Genomic DNA, 19,967 nt, shown 5'->3' on the forward strand with positions numbered 1-19,967 from the left:
TGCAGGACAATTGCTCTGGCTGTACCCAGGTCTATTGTGGACAGACCCATCCTCAGCCCCATTTCAAGTCATAATGTAAGCCCAGCACTCAGCAAGCCTTGCCCATGCAAGTCACAAAAGTAAGGCCACACTGTGGCATTTACAATATGCCCTGAGCTTGGTTTCAACCAAAATGGATCCTCCAGGCAATTGCAACTATAGGCTTGCCCAGAGCAAGAAAGGCACAGTGCGTCATAACGACACCGAGTATTCTTCCAGATTTAAATCTAGACCTGGAAGACCTTCCCCCTAGAGACTGTTCTTTGATGTCTTCTGCCTTCTGCAATGCTTATTCCATAGACAGATGTCTGTTCAGGCAATGAGGCACAATTTTAAGTGACTTATGTCTATTATGCCTGTAGAGCTCATTAGCAGACACATGCCCCAAATACTAGAAAAGTGCTAGCCAGGTTCTGACAACTGTTTCTGGTTCTATTTGGATATAAATGCTAGCTTATTTCAGATCTGAACCAGGAAGACTCAACACTTACTAGTGCTTTCTCTAGGTCAGAGGATGCAGACAGCTGTCTATGCGTCCTTACCAAGTTTCACTGTGACCTCGATACACAGGTGTCAAAAAGCTCTGTGCAGATGGCAGAAGGAAGACTCAGAGAGGAATATCATCAAGTAGCTCATCAAGGACACCCACCCAGGAGATGTGGCACCAAGGTCTGATTACAATCTGTCTATCCACAAAGTATACTCTCTTACTCTGCCAAATGAACTGCAGACTCACAGAAAGAAAAGCTCATTTTGACCCCAAATGCTGGTTCTGTGTGAACCCTGTACTACTCTCTTATTGAGCTGATGAAGATCTTAAGTGGAGGACAATGATACAGCTCAAGGTGGGTCCTTCTGACCCTTGAAGAAAGGATCCTCTCAGGGCAGTGAAAGCTGTGTATGTGGACATATCAACAGCGCTCCTCCCTACAATGTTAAGGCGCTGAGGGAAACAGCACCTCCACTTCCTTTTTTTTTTTTTTTTAAGCAGGATATATTTAGTGAGAGAAATAAAACTTCAATCCAAGAAAGAGACAGAAAGGGTCCTGAATGGGTTGCCCCACCTCCACTTCCTTGATACTGCCCCATGAGAACTGAGACATGGGAACTTAACAAATACAGTTAAACCTTGGCATTCAGTTGTTTTGAAACTCATCAGATTTGGTACTTAAGGCATTCAGATGCAAAAATTCTGTCCTGGTACTCATTGTTTGTTTGGTACTCAACATATAAGCCAGAATGCAAAGATGTTGACTGCCTCTTGACTTGCCACCTTTTCTAACCAAAATTATTTGTTTAGTACTTGTCACTGTGGTATTCACCACACCTCATTGAACAACCTAAGGAAGAGTATCAAGGTACCTCTGAATTTCTAGGTGAGTAACTAAGGAGGGCTCAGTTCTTGTTCAGTTGAGTGGCTGGACTCCTCTGAGAGTGCTGTCTGGATTTTAGAGTTCCTTAGGGTTGCCAGGACTACTAATCATGTTTCCTCAGAATGACTTCTTACCCATTCTACTGTATAGTCACATCCCTGGCTTACACTTCCAACCCCCTCTGGTGGAAGCTGAAACTGCACTGGCTGAGGTAGGAGGTGATAGGCATTGTCCATATTTTAAAAGGCACACTGGGGCACCTGTGAGGAGAGGCAAAGACTAGACAGCCTGTGGTCCGGATGGTTCTTCCCAGCAGGTGCACCTTAGGAGGACCTCTCTGCCAATCTCCTGAAAACAGGAATTTGACAGTGGCCTTTTCCTTCATTTCTAATAAGCATATTAGGAGCTTTTTCAGTTTGGTTTTAGTAGCATCATTACCAGAAAACTTAAAGACACTAGTTTTCCATTTCCTTCAAGCAAATGGAATTTTGACAAGCCGATCCCTGGAGCATGTGCTAGTGCTCTCAGCTGAAGAATCAAGATGCCCACCTGAAGAAGGGGCTGCTGGAAGACTCCACACTGGCCAATTAGTATTGTTGGGAGCTGACAGCCAACATTTGCTAAGAGCTGAGCCACTGCCAGATAACCATAAAAATGGATGGCAGTGATTACAGGCCTTATTTTTGCTTCTTCATACATCAATCATTAACACTAGGCTTTGTCAAATGCAGTGAGAATTGTGTTTTAAATATGACTGTTTCTACCATTTCTTCACTAGTAAGGCAACCAAATCTCCTAGCCTTTTGACTTTTCATCTTCTCAGTTGCTGAAAGAGAAAATGGGACTATATGTTAGCAATGACACTCATATGGTTGCTGTGAGAACTAAGTTGGAGAATGCATATTGAATGACTTTGTAGGTGTTAAGGACTTATCCAAAAATAACTGGGAACATTGTTCCTCTTGCTAGCTTTCAAGACTTGCTACTATGTTTTGCCACAAATTATTTGTTATTATACCAATGTGAAAGGCAAAATGGGACATATAAAAATAATTTGGGGGGCTGGGGATTTAGCTCAGCGGCATAAGCACCTGCCTTGCAAGCAGGCAGTCGCGAGTTCAATCCCCGGTACCGATAAAAATGAAAAAGACAAAAAAAAAATTGGTAATGTATAAAATTATTCTTAAATATTTTAGTATCTCTGGACTGTCAAAGCTAGCATTTATTCTGATCACTGATAAATAGATGTTCAAATTAGAATTTTTAAAATGTCACTAATACATAAATAGGATGTTTTTTGAAATGGCTAACAGAATTTGGGAGTGTATCCAGTATATGGAGAAAGGATGTTTTCAACTCCTTTTTCTCTATTCTCTTGCATTTAGAGACCTGTAAACACTTGGAGTGTGTAAGTCAAACAAGATCCTCATTATATCAAGAGAAAAAAAAAGAGAAAGAGAAAGACAATTATATTTAGCAATATGAAATGAAATTCACTGTTTTCCAATACTTTAAGGTTGGCCATCGGTTTTCAGTGGAGGAGCTGAAATGCTGCCTCTTAGACAAAGGGGACTAGATTAGAGCAGCAGGTTGAAGAGGAGTCAAGCCTCTGATGCTGCCAAGATGAGTTCTATCTACAAGCCAGTGTCTGAAAACCCTTATTGATTCAGAGCTGCTGCAACAAATCTCTTAATGAAATCCTAATACTGCAAACAACATGTAAAACTTACACAAATTAGTTATAGTGGAAAAAACTCTACTTTACCCAAAATAGAGTTAAGACTGAAATCTTTAAAGGACTCAAGATTCCTTTTAGGAAAAAATCCTTTTCTAACCAGAGGATCCCAGTGCATTAAGGAGCTCTGTCTTTCTCTGTACACAACGACCCTACCTGGCAGGGTTTATCAAATCACGCCCTCGTGTACTCACACGTAAGGAATTAACATCGCACCCACATTAAGGGCTTTGGTAATAACCCGCTTATCTGTGGAGCTGTCTTCCCCACGGCTGCTTCCCCTGTCTGCCTCCCCTTGGGCAGCTGTGAGGAACAGGGGACTACCAGCAGAGGAAGGAGGAGCAGAATACCTCCCCCAACAGCAGCTTAGACAAGTGTCCCCATTCCCTTCTTTACCTGTGCCTCACAGAGGGTCATTCCAGAGCTCTTAAAAACAAGCAAAGAAATAAACTGCCACCTGTACTTCCCAAGGGTGAGAAGTCACATAGACTGTCTGGGTCAAGTTTTAATGGTGAGGGGTTTTAGTAGCCCTTTAGGAGATAATGAAAACAGTGACAAATCGTGCTATTTGTCTCATACACTTTTTAATAAAAATCTGCTGTTTTAAACATAATACCTTCTACATTCAGAAGTACTGGAAAAGAGGCAAAAGGTTCAGGGATTTACTGGCAAGTGCATGTTAGAATACTACTGGCCCCAGTTCTGAGAGGACTAGCACATGAGTGGCCTCTGAACCCTTCTCCCACCCAATAAACCTCAGTACCAACATGAGGTTCTTCATGGACTGTTGAACTCAAAGGCTTCAGCTCTATATGAAGCCAAAATTCTAGGTTTCTTCCAGGAAATGGGCCATGAAATCAAATTTGAAATGCCAAAAAGAAAGAAATCTATCATCTTTTCTTCAGGCAAGCTGTGGGTATAGTATCTTAGCTGGAAACTGATATTAAAAGCCTAAAACTTGTAACTTTTCTTATCAGATTACTGCCACAGAATACTAGAAACTTTTGGGTCTCTGGCTGTTCTGTAACTATACTTCAGTAAGCTATGCTAGATGATGGTTATTTTTTTCTATATACAAAATGTGAAAATATATTTACATGCATACATTTATATGAAAGTATATATAATGTATACTCAAACATGCACTCAGGGGAAGTTAGGGAGAGAAATTTCTAGTCAAAAATGATCTTGTGAAACTCTTCCATATGTGGAAAAGTCCTGAGTCCATCTGACATACAGCAATACATACATATATACACACAGGACGCTATGTATACATTTATTCCACATTCATTTAACCTCAAAACATAAAATAAATTCTTTTTTTTTTCCTTCCTAACCAAAAGCTGGGGATAACAACTCTACATAGAGGATCTATCTTCTGGGGGCAATAGAATAAGTTAAACCCCTCATCTGTTTGCTAGAATTCAAAGGGCTTCATTTTGGCTGATCTGCTGGTAAGACTGCAAAGAAAGCAGAAGATCAGTCATAAAGTCTATCCTGATTTTTACAGAGAGGCAGAGACAGAAGGAGCTCAGGGCCTTGAGCTGACATTCTGAAAAGTCATGGAGGCTAGAATGAAGAGCTAGGTCTCTTTCATCCTGCAGGTGGATAATGGGACTTTGCCAATTTTTTGCAGATGAAATACAAAGTCAAGAACCCAAGAAGGAGGAGGAGGAGGAGAGGAGGGAGGGAAAAAAAGTAGGTGAGTTTTAGCAGATAGATGTGCAAGCTGGAATCACAGGGGACTGGAGATGCCTCAGTGAGGCCCTATTTGTAGATGTGGCTGGAAATTCCCCTCCTGTGGGAATGCTCTGTGGGATACTGACTAATTCAATATGGAAGCAGCTACTTGAAGCTCAGATATGTGCTGCATAAAGAGAAGTGGGAGAAAATGGGAACCCTGATTTTATTTTCTTGTTTGACCTCATGGCCCTATAGCCAGTAGGAGAGGGGAAGGAAAACATGGTTTGGGACCTGAAATCTTAAAATCAAGACATTAAGTCTTTTTGAATCTGAGCATGGTTTCAATTTTCTGTACATCTGCCTACATGTAAGAATCTAGGATCTATAAACAGAAACAAAAAAGATTTCCATAATCACTGTGATTTAGGTCAATGGGATCATTTTATTATATCTTGAAATATAATCTGGGTATCTGTCCCATAACCCCTGTTTGAAAAGATGGCCAAATCCTGGCCTGGGTTCTTCAGTGACCAAGTTGCTTGATAGCTTATGGCAAAATGATGTACATTTTAAGTAGAATTCTAGAAAATGATCAGCAGAAAATGGAAGTGGACATTCAGTGTTCTGACACACGTGTCCAGTAGTATACAATTCACATCTTGGCTGGGAGCCAACACTTGATGGGACCACAAAATAATCAGGAGCAGCCAAGAAAGGACCAATAAGCACTATTTATATCTGCAGATTCTGGAAACTGACAAGTGGAGTGAATAATGTTTATATTTGTGCAATGACTTTTATAGGACTAGATCAGCGGAACAGAGAATCTAAAATTAAAAATTCTCAGTGGAAAACTGAGCTTCTGCTAGAAGACGGTCACTATGAAGGTATTGCCTACACCCTGACGAGTGGATGGCAGTTGCTAGCTAGGAGAAATATCTTTCACTTGGCTTGAAGGGTGGGGTTTGCTTGCCCCAGGCCCTTGTAAGTGCAGAAGCCCATGGGTCAGTGGGTAAGGGAAGGCGGTCCTGGAAGTCCATTTCCAAGAGCCTCCTGTGACCTGGAGCAATTTCTCTCTATGGCTGGAGGATCTTGTTTTTGTGATTTCAAGGCAGTAAGTGAGTATGCAGGAAGCCTCATTTTCATTGGCAAAAGAATAGCAAGAGTAGAGAAGAGACAAGAGGAACATGAGAAATGTGTATCTGTGTGTGCGTGTGCGTGTGTGTCTGTGTGAAAGGAACAGACACAAAACAGAAGAATGGAAATAAAGACAACAAAATATGGGGCAAATGAAAAGAAATTTGATAACCCTTTAACTTTTCAAAGTAACTCAAGATAAAATAAAATGTACAATTCAATGTTGTAAGGAAAAATATACTTTCATTCAGGAAAAAGTAGATATGATTGTCGGTTATTGAGCAAACATTAAGTACACATAGCTGCACAAAGACATCCATATGGACACCCAAAGAGGTTTACTGACAACATGCGAAGTGTGATCAAAATATATGATGAATGTTTAAATTAAGAAAATTTAATTACAGTAAAAGACACATTGCCATTAATCCCCGTCAGAACATTGTCCCCCTCCAAGACACATATACACTTTGAACACACTATTCTATTGTTCTTACCACTTTCTGAAACCATTCTGGAAGTTCTTGTTCAGATTTTGATTAAGGTATGACCAAAAATCTGGTGCATGCTACTGGTAAGTGCCACCCAACAAAGATAAAGATTTATAAAACCATGACAGTGTGTCCTCATCTTACTAACCAGACTTGGCACCATGCAACTTCTGGATCTCCCCCAAAGTCAAAGTGACTGTGAAAGGGAAACACTTGGAATCACTTTGGAATGTTAAGGGAGCCATGGCAGGGCAACTAAATATATAAAACAGCACTTTCAGAACTGTGACAGAAAGTGGCAAAAATGATGGAGTTAGTACATTCAAAGTCAGGGGAGTGTTTAAATACCCATGCATCTTTTACTGAAGTAAATATTCTTAAACAATTTGCAATATTTTCCATTATACCTCATAGAGCATTCAGAGGCTCAGACCTTCACTCTGAGCCAATTAGTTTTCAGTTTTGTGTCTTTGAACCATTAGTAACTTCTCTGGGCACCAATTCTTTACTTCTACAATGGAATACTCTCACCTATCTTTTCTATTTCCTGAAGGAACAGTTCACTAAACAGACCTCTACTGAGTGCCTAATGAAGGCCAGACAGATGTGAATGTATTTTGGAGTGCATGAATATAAAATATGAAATCAAACCAAATTTTTCTGTGGTTCTTCTAATAAGTGTTAAAGCCCTTGTTTAGAAGCAGGATTTTTGTAAGTAAAATGTGAAATTCAAATTTTAAATAGGGTCTGAAAGTCCCGAAGGTGGCAAAAACCTTTGAATTTCCCAACTCCTGTGAGTGAGTATTTCCATTTAATGAAAGAGGAAAAGAAGAGTTCTTTTTCCCACTTTCAAAAATACATAGCTTAGAGTTTTCAGCCCTAAAATGTTTAATTCTTTAGGATCCTCTACTATAAGCACAATGGCAGATGTTTTAACAGAGGCAAGTGTATTTTTCATTAAAAAAAAAAAAAAGCTGTAAAATCTATGCCCTTAAAGAGCACTGAACATAACACTAAGTACAGAAACGTGTGAAGAGGTGGCCTCAACAGTATTGGCATTTTACATGGCGGGAGCATGGGGCTCACTCTGACTCAGTCCTTTCTTATTGATGGGTTAGTTTATGCCTGAGAACTAAAGAAACAGTTACCTAAAATATAAATTTCCTCGAGGAAAATAAGAACATGATGCCTACAGAAAGAAAAGGCATAGAGGCCTGACAACTTTGATATACTTTAAGGAGGGAAGGGTAATAAAAGAAAAGTAAAGGATACTGATGATGAAGGCAGGTAGAGGGCCTGTACTGATTTCTCATGGCTTCTCCAAATTGTCCCATCTCCTCTTTTCAAGCTCCTATACAATTAATGATGGGTTGTGTGTTTACAACTGTCCTTGGCTTTCTGGAACCTCACTTAGATTAGATATGCAAAATTACTGGAGAGGAATAATTCATTATCAGGTATTAGAGCCTTTAAGAAGATATCTTATGAAATAAACACAATAAATAAAGAAGCATTTTCATTTTTTTACTTTGCAAAGCACAGAAGAAGCTGTCTAAAAAGTTTGCCTTCTGAAAAAAATTGCTGGAAACTGATCCATCTTGTTTTAAACTACATAGTCTCTTTTTCCATCTGATATTTTGAGAATACTGCTTTTCAAAGCATAGATGTTGCTAGAAAAGAAAAAAACTCCATGATTAAGTAAATCTGAAAAATGAATTAAATAAAAATGAAGAGTTTTCTCTTTGTATGACTTTTTAGATTTTTTGATAAAATTGCATAAGGATGCTGGAAGATAGAGCTAAAATATGCAACACTTTCCCAAAATACTTTACCCACTGAATCTTTTGTCTCAAAAGTTCCCTCATGGGACTAATGTTCTGAAAGTTACTATGGGAAATGCAGGACTAGACTTACAATACTTGGATTGAGTTTCTCACAAGGAGAAATCAAACTTTTTAGTAAAGAAGAAAAGGACAGGGGAGAAATGGAAAAAGAATATAATTCTGCAAGTGTCTGGCAGTACTTGAATTTCCAACAGTAAAATGAGTTTTCTGCAGAAATATAGCTAAGTTACTGAATATTATATATTTCCTCCTTTTCTCTTCTGATCTCTTAACAAAGCTTAGGAGGCAATGTCAACACTTGTTGTTCCTATTCTAGAAGACACTGTTGTTCAACCCTGAGATCTACAGAAAGCCAGGGCCAGAAGATTCACAGGAACAGAATCAGGAACCCTTGAAGAGATCTTCCTCCTTTAAATCAGCTCAGCTAACTTAGGTACATTATGGGCAGCTGGTTTAAAATGAGTCCAAATTAATCCTTTATTAAGACTGACACTGTCACATGTTGATATGTCTGTCATACTCTCCTAAGAAGCACTTGTATGTCATTTGTTAGTACACATGGCTTGCACAACCATGTTTAGGGTTTGATCAATTGGAAAAACTTCCTTAGCCTTTAAAAACTATTATTCTCTGGACTGAACTTTAGAGCAATGCACATATTGATATATTAGCTGTTGGTATATTGGCCAAATCTCAAATCTCCAGTACAAGGAATAGCAACACTTAGTCTAAAGAGCATCTGGCCCAGGAGATCTAGCTGTTCCTGAGACTGGAGCCAACCTAACCTCATACCCAGATCCCCTGCCTAAGTCTCCCTTTCACTGATTGAAAGGGTAGAGCAACAGAGCACTATAGCCTTGGTGACTCTAATTTAAAACCATAAAGTCCTACTGATTAGAGGTGTTTCACTGTCACCATGAACTGTCACTCAAAGTTTGCAGCAGGATTCCAGCCAGTACTCCTCCCTCCTGGAGTATGAATTTCTCTCTGAGAGAAAGCTGAAGCTACCTGCCTCTATGTCCAGGGGACACCAAGCACATTCACTGACGTGGTAGAAGTGACAGTGGAGGCCATCACCATCCTCTTGGCAGCCGCAGTAAGAAAGGTGTGTCCGAGGTCCCAGGGCCATGCCTAAGCCATATACTCTTCATGGAGTCCCAACTCTTCTGAGAAGTCATCTCCCACATAGGGAGTTATTTTTGCCCTCTGATGATGTTTATAGACAACCATAAGAGGGCTCATCAAGCAGGAAAGATAGTCCAGCATACCAAGAATAAGAGATTTAGTTAGTTTGCAGAATACCAGGTATGCTATAATGAGAGTGTGAGGAGGTCGTAAGAGTTAAATAAAACCAAACCCAAAGAAAAATAGACTCACTCATAACATAAAATTAATAGCTCAACTTTCTAATGTCCAAACCAAGAGCTATTTTTGAATACTAAAATCAATAAACTAGTGCCTTTCTTCACTTAGCTTCTGAAATCTAAATGTCTCATGCAAACACCGGAGACCCTAAATGCTTCGGGGTGTGAATGTAGGACAGAGCTTGGGGCTGGGGAGTTGTATCACCAGCTGCCCTCTGCACCCTTCTGGGGAGGTTTCTAATGTTATGTATTATCAGATCTTCCTGGTTGCTCTACTGGCAAAATGTCTTGGAGATGAGCATCTCTGGGAGGCAAGTTACATGAGCAAAAGGAAAACAGAGTCATCTGAAGTTTTAGAGGCATAAAAAACACTTTCTCCCCCAGCAAAAAATGAAGCCTCTGTTTCACACAGCTAATTTAAACTAAGCCCTTTCCTTTTTCTTTCTTTCTTTTTTTTTTTGTACCAGGATTGATCTCACACTTGCAAGGCAGGCGCTTTCTTTCTTGGTTTTTTTTCTTTTTTTTTTTTTTTTTGTCTTTTTCCTTTTTATTGGTACCGGGGATTGAACTCCGGACCGCCTGCTTGCAAGGCAGGCGCTTATGCCGCTGAGCTAAACCTCCAGCCCCTAAGTGCTTTCTTTCTTGTCCAAAGGCATCTACACTTATCCAAACAGTTTTATTCCTTTGCCTAATGCCTCATTCCTACTGAAATTTACTAGGACCATAAAAAACAAAAAGGCCACAGTACAATAAGGGGGAAAAAAACCCTGCTAATATTATCTATGTAGGTATTTAGTTTGTTTTTCTGATATTTGGTATTTAATTTCTTAATTTGCATAAGATTCATCTTCAAGAATTTTAATGCTAAATACCATAAATAGTTTTCCCATTTGACTATAGTTGAAAACTGAAGGCATTTTGTTTTTGTCATTCTATCTTTTCACTTGCTTTACTTATTCAAGGCAAAAGATAGGGTCCAAATCAAATAAACCAGACTCCTTGGCTTCACTGACTAAAAGGCCAACAAAATGGATTTCTTTTTTGTGTTTTACCCCACCATTAATTTGCATCACTAAGGCATTTTCTAGGAAAGTGTTCAGCAGACTCAAGGCATCTCTGATTGCCAAGCTCATGGAAACAAAGTGCTTTCTTTTAAAATTCTTAAGGGACATTCCAAAATAACTCACCATTAGATACCAGCAATAGACTACATATCTGTAAAGAAGAAAGGAGGGAAGGAAAGAAAATGGATAATATAAACAACAAAAAAAAAAAGACAAAACCTTAAAGAGGAAGGAGAAAAGAAAACATTTAGATTCCTTGAGTGATGGAAATAAATACCAAAGCTATTAGTTTCAGTTCAAAGAACATATCACTTTATGCTGTTTATTATTTCTTGAGGATTATTTATTTTTCCTTAAAATATCCAAATGGTAAAGTGGTCCTGGAGGTAAGCAGCAATGAAACTGACCTGGTCCGGAGAGGGCCTGTGATTGGAATGCTGCGACCTCCCAGGAGATCGGTGGTGGTGGTGATGATGGTGATGGTGGTAATGGTGATGGTCCTCATCGTAGTTGTCTGCCATCAGCTTCATTCTATTCTGGGTCTGTGTAGAACAAAAACCAGGGAAGATTCCATCAGGAGCTAGAGGACACACCAAAGAGACACAGGGCATGACAAGACCTCTGGGGCTCCCTGTTCCTAATCAGAAGTTCTCAATCCTAGTGAAAATGAAGCTTAATGAAGAAAGAGCCTTGCCATTAGCTTTGGTGAGAGAGGCTTTGTCATACCCTGGAAGCTACTATATTAAGTCTGTAGACCTCAGAGCAGCTCCTTTTGTGATTTCAAAATGGAGAGAACATATTCGAATGTTTTGTTTTACATTATCGAGCAATTGCAGAGAATCAGAGTAAGCTTCCAAACACAAAGCGCCAACATTCATGCCTGACCTATGCTCTAAAGCAAGCCAGACAAGGAAGCCTTGAATGAAAAGATGAGAAACTAGGTGAAGACACAAAACTGCAAACCGTGGTCTCAGAAGACAATGTAAGGAACTCCATTCAGAAACTACCAAATGCAAAAATACTGATGAAGATGGTTTATTGCTATGATGAGTTTGTTGGAAAGGGCTGATAATGGACATTGTAATTGATATTATTCCTTGAGGGAATGGAACAAAAGCTACAAAGTTTGTCCAAAAACTGTTTACTACTCTAATTTATACCCTATTATTTTCATAAGTGGGAACTAGGTGTCACAGTTAAATACCTCAGGGCCAAAAATTGAATTGCTTTATTATGCAAGGCAAGAAATAGGCCAGAGATGAATTAATAAGGCCATAAAACCTAGAAAAATGCTTAGATCACAGAAAAAATTATAAGTAACCAGTTCAGAAACCAGGGAACCTGAGTTTGGGGATAGGACTGCCAGGATTCAAGTGTTGCCCCTTCTCTTTGCAGGGTATGCTGCCTTAAGAGAGTTAACCGATCATAAACTTCAATCTCTGTAACTCTAAAGTGAGAGCGGTCAGTCCTCCCTCCCTGGGGTGCTGTGAGGGACAGATGATAGAAAGACTTCAAGAATAAGTCTAGCACATACTGAGCTGGCAGTCAGTCAAACGCCATCACTCCTGGCTACTTTTGCTATCCTCATTCGCTCTGAAAAATCTCTCCTTTGTGCATCCTGCTTCCCTTGTACATAATGCCACACAGGTCCCCTCCTTTCCCCTAGGTCCACGGCACGTGCTCTGTCACTGAGCTACAATGCTTTCCCTGACCTGACAGAGCTGCCCAGGATGAGCCTCGTGTGCACCACACTCTCTGACCCTGGGTTTATCTATCATCTGTCACTGGGGCTTGGTGCTGTTTCTTTCGTCAGCCCACCCTTCTTATCCAGCACAGGGCCTACCAGAGGCAGATACTCGATGCCTGCTGCTGTCATGAGTGGCTGAAAGAATGAAGGGATTTCTTCTCAAGAATGCTGCCATCCTAGAGACAAGATGTATGTTTCTTTTCAGCAGGGAGGGTCACTGAGAGTTGAGGACATTGTGTGAATTTCCATAACAGTCCCACTGGTGGCTCAAGATGACAACAAGCCATAAGGCCTTTAAGCGAGCCAGAAGTCAGGGGATGGCAGGGCTTCCAGCTGGTTGGATTGTTATTATGTAATATAAATAATTCTCTGATAATAAAGAACTTTCTGGACCCAGCATTGTGCATTTTTAACAATGTGTTTCATGCACAATCTAACACAGTCTCAAAACCTGCCTGGGAGAAATTATTACTATTTCTTTGGCAGCTAGAAAAGTGAGACAGAGATTTCAACTCCAACAGCCCCAAGGGTCATTTTCTTGACATAGGACACAGAAATTTTCAGTCTTCCACTTCTTGATTGTTAGGCTTTCCCCTTCCTTGCTGTGAATAAAACAGGCAAATAGCTAAATAGGTAGAAATCTTTTCCATAAAAGCTTTTGTTCTGTCAAGTTTTAGAAACACCTCACATCTCAGTTGTATCTGCCAAAGGATGTCTCATGATTTATTCATTCTATCTATTAAAATGTGTACAATGTTCAAAAGGTCCCAGAATGGTCAAAAACAATAAAACTATAGGAAGAGTCAATTAAAAACTAAATTAAAAAACCCAGACAACCTTTGCAAGTAATAGCATTTTTATCCTTCCCTTGTCCACTGAACGTGTCAAAAGGCTCAATGCACAAATTAGGCCATGTGAGAGAGTAGGGTAGTACAACTCCACAGGACCAACCACGGAGACTCTCCTTAGCCCTTTCTGCCCTTGGGCCTGGGATGCTGAATTCAGCGTTCACACCTAAATTCCACTGTTGTCAGAGGAGACTGTATTTTTGAACCCATAAACTAATAAATATGGAATTGTTTCTTCTAAAGAGAATGTTAAGATCCTGAAGGGAGTTGTGAGAAATGTGATGGTCAAAGAGGAAAGACTGCCCAAGAATGAACAATGGAGTTTAAATGAACAAATAATAACTGTTATTTTAAACATCATAATTTCTTTATCCTCTGGGGAAGCTCCTGTGATTTCATGAGATTATTTTCTTACCAGAGACAAGACTAAAGTTCCCTACCTTTGAACTATATCCCATAAAAGAATGTACAAGTTAAACACAATGCTGTATGCAGCTCTAAATGTGTCTGCTGAAATGAGGTGCTAGAGAGTAGGCATGTCATAGGATAAAGACTGTAAATGAATGATGTCATCTTTCCAATTTGGTGCTGAAATATAAACAACCACGTTGTTCATGTGAATACTTGATCTGGGAATAATGTACACAGAGGAATTGTGAGCGGAAGAGACTTCTTTTGATTAGTCTGGACTAGGAGAGAAGAGTGTGAAACAGATGAAAAGTGAGAGTTTGGTCTGATACGCTGGACCATTTTTATTTGTCTTGTTTGGAACATCCCTCCTAAGCTGTGATGGACTTCTTATAGGCTGGTTGCTAGGGTGTTCTTCTATAAAACATTTGACCAATTTGGCTCCGTAAAAATGGATCTCTTTTCATTTATATTGTTATTTGAGGTCAGTAGTTGTTAATGAGTTTTCATTTATATTGTTCAGTGTGTACTTGTCTGTCTTCACCCCTATCCAATTATATTGGTTTACTAGCACACAAAGAATACTATGAAGGGATAGGAAGCCACAAATAACACACCCTAATAGTCAATGGAAGAAAAACTAAGGGAAGTTATAACAAGGATTGGAACAAAGACATTATTTTAGGTTTACCAGGGGATCCCAGGTGTAACAGGTTATGTCCCTGTAGAGTCCCCCATCTCAGATAAAGGAGATGCACGGGTACATTTTATTTCTTTTGCAGTATCTACCATCCTGCTGACCTGACTGACCCCTTTGCCTTTGGCTAATGGTAACATATACAAAAATTTTAAACTGTATTGTACCATGGCTGTTAAGAGAAATCTAATTAGATTCCATTTTCTATTTCCTCTTTTTTCCAGGCATCACTTTCTCTAGGACCACAGCCTCCAAACAGCTCTACTGCCTCCCTTTGAATGCATCTTATTGCCACGGCAACATTTCACTCCTCAGGTTCAGGTTCTGCAGAGGCTTCCTACTGCCCTAGGAAAGGAGCCCTGCTTCTTATCATGCTTATGTATCTCCTGCCAGGCAGCTACAATCCCTCAGACTCTATATACCAGCCTTGGGACAATCTTCTCTCTGTTGTTGTAGTGTCTTGCATCCTCTACTCCTCAAACATGAGTTACATCTATCAGTTCTTCTGGTCTTAGCTTCAACATCATTCCCTTCAGACATGCCTTCCCCCAAGCCCACCTCAATAGGGAGTGGATGCTCCTCTGCGACTTCTGATAGAACCTTTTCTCCACCTGCTCCCCAAGCTCCTTCCCTCAAAGAATGCCATATTGCAGCATGCTTGCTTGGTTGTTTCTACAAATAGGTAAATAGGGTAAAAGCAGCACATAAATGTGTATCTTGTAAGTGTAAGAATGTGTAAACGAATGGTGGTGACGTCACAGGCTACTTTCAAACAGGTGAATGAAACAATGCGAGGCTACGATGAACAAACTGGGTCATTAACTCTCACTGCGATAATTTAAATTCTCCTGATGGATATGTACTTTGTTGTTTTTATTGTTAGGAATGGAGAGAACAGTGGAAATGTAGAATTTTGGATATGCTGGGCGAGCCCAATTGGTCTTCTTTAGAACATAATCTATTCCTCACTAAACTGGACCCAGTTAAATACTCAACCACTTGAGTAAATTCTCTTAAGAAGAAAAAGGGTCCTGGGGAGCTATCAGGTGCATTTCCTAATTCTTCCTTAGCCTTTGAGAAAGCAGAGGTCTTTGGAGAGCCTTTGATAATTCCAAAAGTCAACTGAGGAAAACTGACACTTTATCCTTTAACTAAAATCCCCAGTGAACAACATCTGTGAAAAGGGCGTAAGCTACTGCACCTCTTGACATTTCTGAAGAGTTTATCCATGAGTTCTTGAAACAAAATGAAAATCCTTGATTGACTAGTAATATACTCAATAATTTAATGGCAATATGTAGCTATAAAAGTGTAATATTAAAACTGCCTTTAAAATATTTTAGCAAGATGGAAATAAGGAACTATGCTTTGATCAGTCACCTGGATTAAGTTAACAATAAAACCTTCTGAATATGGCTTACATAAGGAAAAATATAGTAAGATTTGTTGCAATGGGGTATGGAGATAACAACACACAATAGCCGTTGCACTTTTCTATCAGCTTTTCTTTTTTCCTTCTTTTCTACCAGAGACATCTGAAATGTTCCAGAACTTTTCTACTGGTCTTGTTTCTGCCTAATCAAAGACTCTTTATGACTTGCAAATAAGATAGGAAACCAGACAATAAATGAATAGTGAGGAGAGGGTTGGTCTGAACATCCACTGGGCTCACAAAGGCATGAATTATAAATAAGTAGAATTTATAAGTAGTGTTCAGTGCCAAAATCACAATAGGAGGACAAAACTAAGCAAGATGAAGAAGAAACAATGCTGCATCATGGAACCATTTGGTAGTAGGCAGAAGTTATGATATATAGACTTCTATGGTCACTGCATAGAAACTCATTAACAACTACTGACCTCAAATAACAATAATTATGTATCACCCTAAGTGTTTGGCCAGCATGCTCTGATCAACTCTTTTCTCTTTTAAGATCACCATTCTTCGGAATGTTCCCTTACAGATGAGGACACTGAATCCAAAATTATTTAGCTAGTGAATGAAGGAAAAGGACAAAACCCAGGTTTCTAATTCTAGAATATTACAATAGTGATATGGTAAAGGTCTCACATCCGTCAGACATGAAGGCAGTGGGCAAAGAAGAGTAAGATATGAATAATTAAGATATGGACTATAATACAACATTACAAGAGAAACAGGAAGGTGGCCAGCTTGGATGGACAGTGCTGAGTACACTACTGTCTTCCCAAATGAAGCCCCTGTGTGTTTCTGCCTGAGGTCTTCCATGGCTACAGGTGCAGGCTTGGACAGTGAACAAGGCAGGTCAAAAGTCAAAGGAGGGGCTGGGGATTTAGTTCAGTGGCATAAGTGCCTGCCTTGCAAGTGTGTGGTCGTGAGTTCGATCCCTGGTAATGATAAAAAAGAAAGAGACAAAAAAAAAAGCCAGAGGGAGTTCATGTCACTGGATCAGTTCTCACATGGGAGAGAGTGATGGATAGTTAAGTAGTATCCTGATCCCTTAGTGGGCCAGCCACCTGGTACGCTCCAGAATCTCTCCATGGATTCCTGGCCACAAGGGCCCTGTCTCAACTAATTACTGAAGCACACTGCCCCTTCCATTGGTCTTTTCTTCTTACCTGTTTCGCTTCCCCTACTCTTTCACTATGATATTTCGTAATCAACTGCCAAAAACTACCTGTATCAAATCCTCGTCTTAAGGTCTTATTCTGCAGAAAACCCTTGTTGAGTGATTAATAAGCCTGCACTTAACCTTTGCATAAGACTAACATGCCTGTGGACTACCAGGCTCCTTTCCACAGATACTTCTGAGATTCTTTTACTACCAAGGATGACAGAACTGTCACATTTTCCAGAGAAATAACACCTGTCTGCCACTAGTAATGCCAAATATTCACTCCGAGACTTAGAACAAATCACTTTTCCACAAGCCTCAATTCTTTTATCTACAAAATGAATAACTGAGGGAAGAATGTCTTCAGCATGAACCAAACATCACACGGATAAGAAGCTGGCCTACTTTTCATATTTCTTATTGCACATTTTGTATTGTGCACTTTTGTAGTTTTTCTCTTTTCATTTTCTTTTTTCAGAGGAGGGAAAATATTCTGTCAAATTGCTTTCTGCTGCTACCTTAAGAAGCTGAGGAATTTCCTGGAGGGTCAGCTGCTGATAGCTGAAGCAGCATCTTCCCTGTCTGCTACTAGCCAGTTCAGCACTAAGCGCGCGCGTGTATATGTGTATGTATGTGTGTGTGTGTGTGTGTGTGTGTATGGGAGTGTTATTTACAGATAAAGAGTTCTGCATACTCTGTATATAATGTAGAGGCTGGTTTCCCTAACTGTAGCAGACCAAATCAATGATAATAGTGGATGCCTACACAGTCTTGCTGTGAGCGGAAAAAAGCGCTATGCAGGGCCACCTCATACAGCCAGTTTCATAAGCCTACAACACAGGTACAGGGGGTGGCTGCACTCAGAACCTTTAACAGCTGCTGTGACAGGGCAGAAACCTGTTAGAAAAAAAGCCACATGAATACATGTACTTGAATGCCAGCCTTTGTAGACACTATTGTTATCCGCACTCAAGAGGTAAGGAAATCAAGGTTAAAACAGACCAAGAAACCTAGCTAGGCTCAAACAGATTTGAGACTGACTCCAGCGCCTCCAGTGTAATCACTGTGTAGTACCAGACCTGCGAAAACTGATCCCGTCATGAAAGTTCATGATAGATCTGGAAATGGGCTCTGGCTCTGGACACTGAATTTATTCAGAGCTTAAAAGACAAGCAGCTCACTTTGATTTTAAAGTTCTCTGCGAAAAGGATGAAATTCATTAAGAAAATCTTCATCAAACTTCAGAGCAGTCCACAATGCTACCCAATCTTTATATAAACTCAAAAGTCATGACCCACAGCCCACACTAATTTTTAATGTGTAACTAATACAATGGCTTTGGACAGAGCAACTAGCAAATGCAGACAAGCAAGGAATTCTGCGTTTTGAGTACCACAGAGTGGGGGTGGAGTCCCGGGGCGGGAAGGTCTTAGAAGCTTCTACCAGAGTTACTCAGTTAAGCACAGGTCTGTTTAATTAAGTACTGGGCAGCATGTGCTATACTTAGCTTTTAAACACTTGTAAAGTCCTCTTCATTCATTTATCTTACTTGTCACTGACAAGCTCCTCGAGGACTGTAACAGTATGCAGAGCATGAAGAGCCTGGGTAAACAACACATATTTTATGTGGAGTCTAAACTGTTTCAACTCAAAGAGTCAATAGAGAATCTCTGAAAAAATGCCAGATTCTTTCCCTAAACTATGGAAGTGTTCTGTGCATGGCCTCTTATGAGTTTCTTTACAAAGCAGCCTTCAAAACCAAATTCTATTTTTTTTTAGCCCAAATAAAAGAGACAAAACAAAAGAGAAGAAAAGGAAAGAAGAACAAGTAAAGGAACTTGGAAAGATATGCAAGAAGGGAGGGAGGGAAGGAGAGAGAAGAGAAGGAAGAGAGACTAAAGAAAGATGGAAAGACAGGATGAAAGAACAGAAGGAAGGGAGGGAGGGAAAGAGGGAAGAAGGAAAGAAGGGGAGGTGGAGGCAATAAAGGAGAATGAAAAGACAAGAAAGGAGGAAGGGAGGGAAGGAGAGAGGGAGAGTAGAAAGGAGAACTGGAGGGAAGGAAGGAGGCAGGGAAGTAAGTGAGAAAAAGAGGAGAGGAAATGAAAGAAAGGAGAAAAGAAAAAGAGTGATATTTTCATGTGCTGAGATTCAGTTTTATGTCTGCACTGACAAGGGAGGCCAAGATCTTCATACGACTCACAGTTCAATAAATATTTAATATCACAAGCTTAGGAAGAATTGGCATCAGCAATCATCTCTCCCAAGTAATGGATAGAAAAAGAATTTTTTTCTGATAGGGCTTAGCTTATCAGAACTAGTCTTGACTAGCAGAGTACTGAAAGTGCTACTATTGTAAGAGCACTCAAGGTTGAGCAACTCAGCAGCACCCTCAAGGGGTCTCAGACAACTAAAGGCTATGTGCATATTCCTGGTGGCAAGATGGGAAGAGATGGACTTTCCAATAGTTGCATATTTACTTATAAAGGTAGAGAATAAATTTCAGCAACACATCAAAGAGTTGGTTCATGGCAATTACATTTTAGGCCAGGGAAGACATCTTAACCCATGGTTCACCAACCTTTCCCCACCACATGTTTTACAATGCTTGTGCCTGTCCCTTTAGAAGGAATGAAGTTTAGGGGAGGTGTGAGGATTGTGCCCTTCCTCACAACCAGAAGCAGCCTGGGTGGCATAGCATCTCCCTTCCACATGGACATCAGAGCCCCTGTAGAAGGATGTTCTTCTGTTCTGCAATGGTTCCTTGGGATATGCTTCTCTCTGGGCTACTCTGAATGGCTAGTTTCTGCTGTCTGCAACCCAGTTTGTTCTCTTTTGCTTTGGTCTTTCCTTTTAACATCAGTATCTCAAGTATTAGTCATTCTGAGGACCCTCACCTCCTAGACCTAGTATTGCTGTTGATCTTCGGCTGCCCCTCCT

At 40.1% G+C, this 19,967-nt stretch overlaps 1 protein-coding gene across 13 annotated transcripts in view; it reads right to left on the reverse strand.

Annotated features, from left to right (window-relative positions):
• Positions 1–19,967, reverse strand: part of Erc2 (ELKS/RAB6-interacting/CAST family member 2) — a 1,000,708-nt gene that overhangs the window by 168,586 nt on the left and 812,155 nt on the right. For all 13 annotated transcript variants that reach the window (XR_010050129.1, XR_010050130.1, XM_063257298.1 and 10 more), the window contains one exon: positions 11,141–11,275. Coding sequence is in view for 11 of the 13 variants with exons in the window: in XM_063257298.1 (XP_063113368.1) it covers positions 11,141–11,275 (135 nt within the window). In the remaining 2 variants the exon portion in view is untranslated. The remainder of the gene's footprint in view (positions 1–11,140; positions 11,276–19,967) is intronic.

Source organism: Cavia porcellus, unplaced genomic scaffold, assembly GCF_034190915.1.
Source record: "Cavia porcellus strain 051 isolate PalLab524CR breed Dunkin Hartley unplaced genomic scaffold, mCavPor4.1 scaffold_10, whole genome shotgun sequence".
NCBI lineage: Eukaryota > Metazoa > Chordata > Mammalia > Rodentia > Caviidae > Cavia > Cavia porcellus.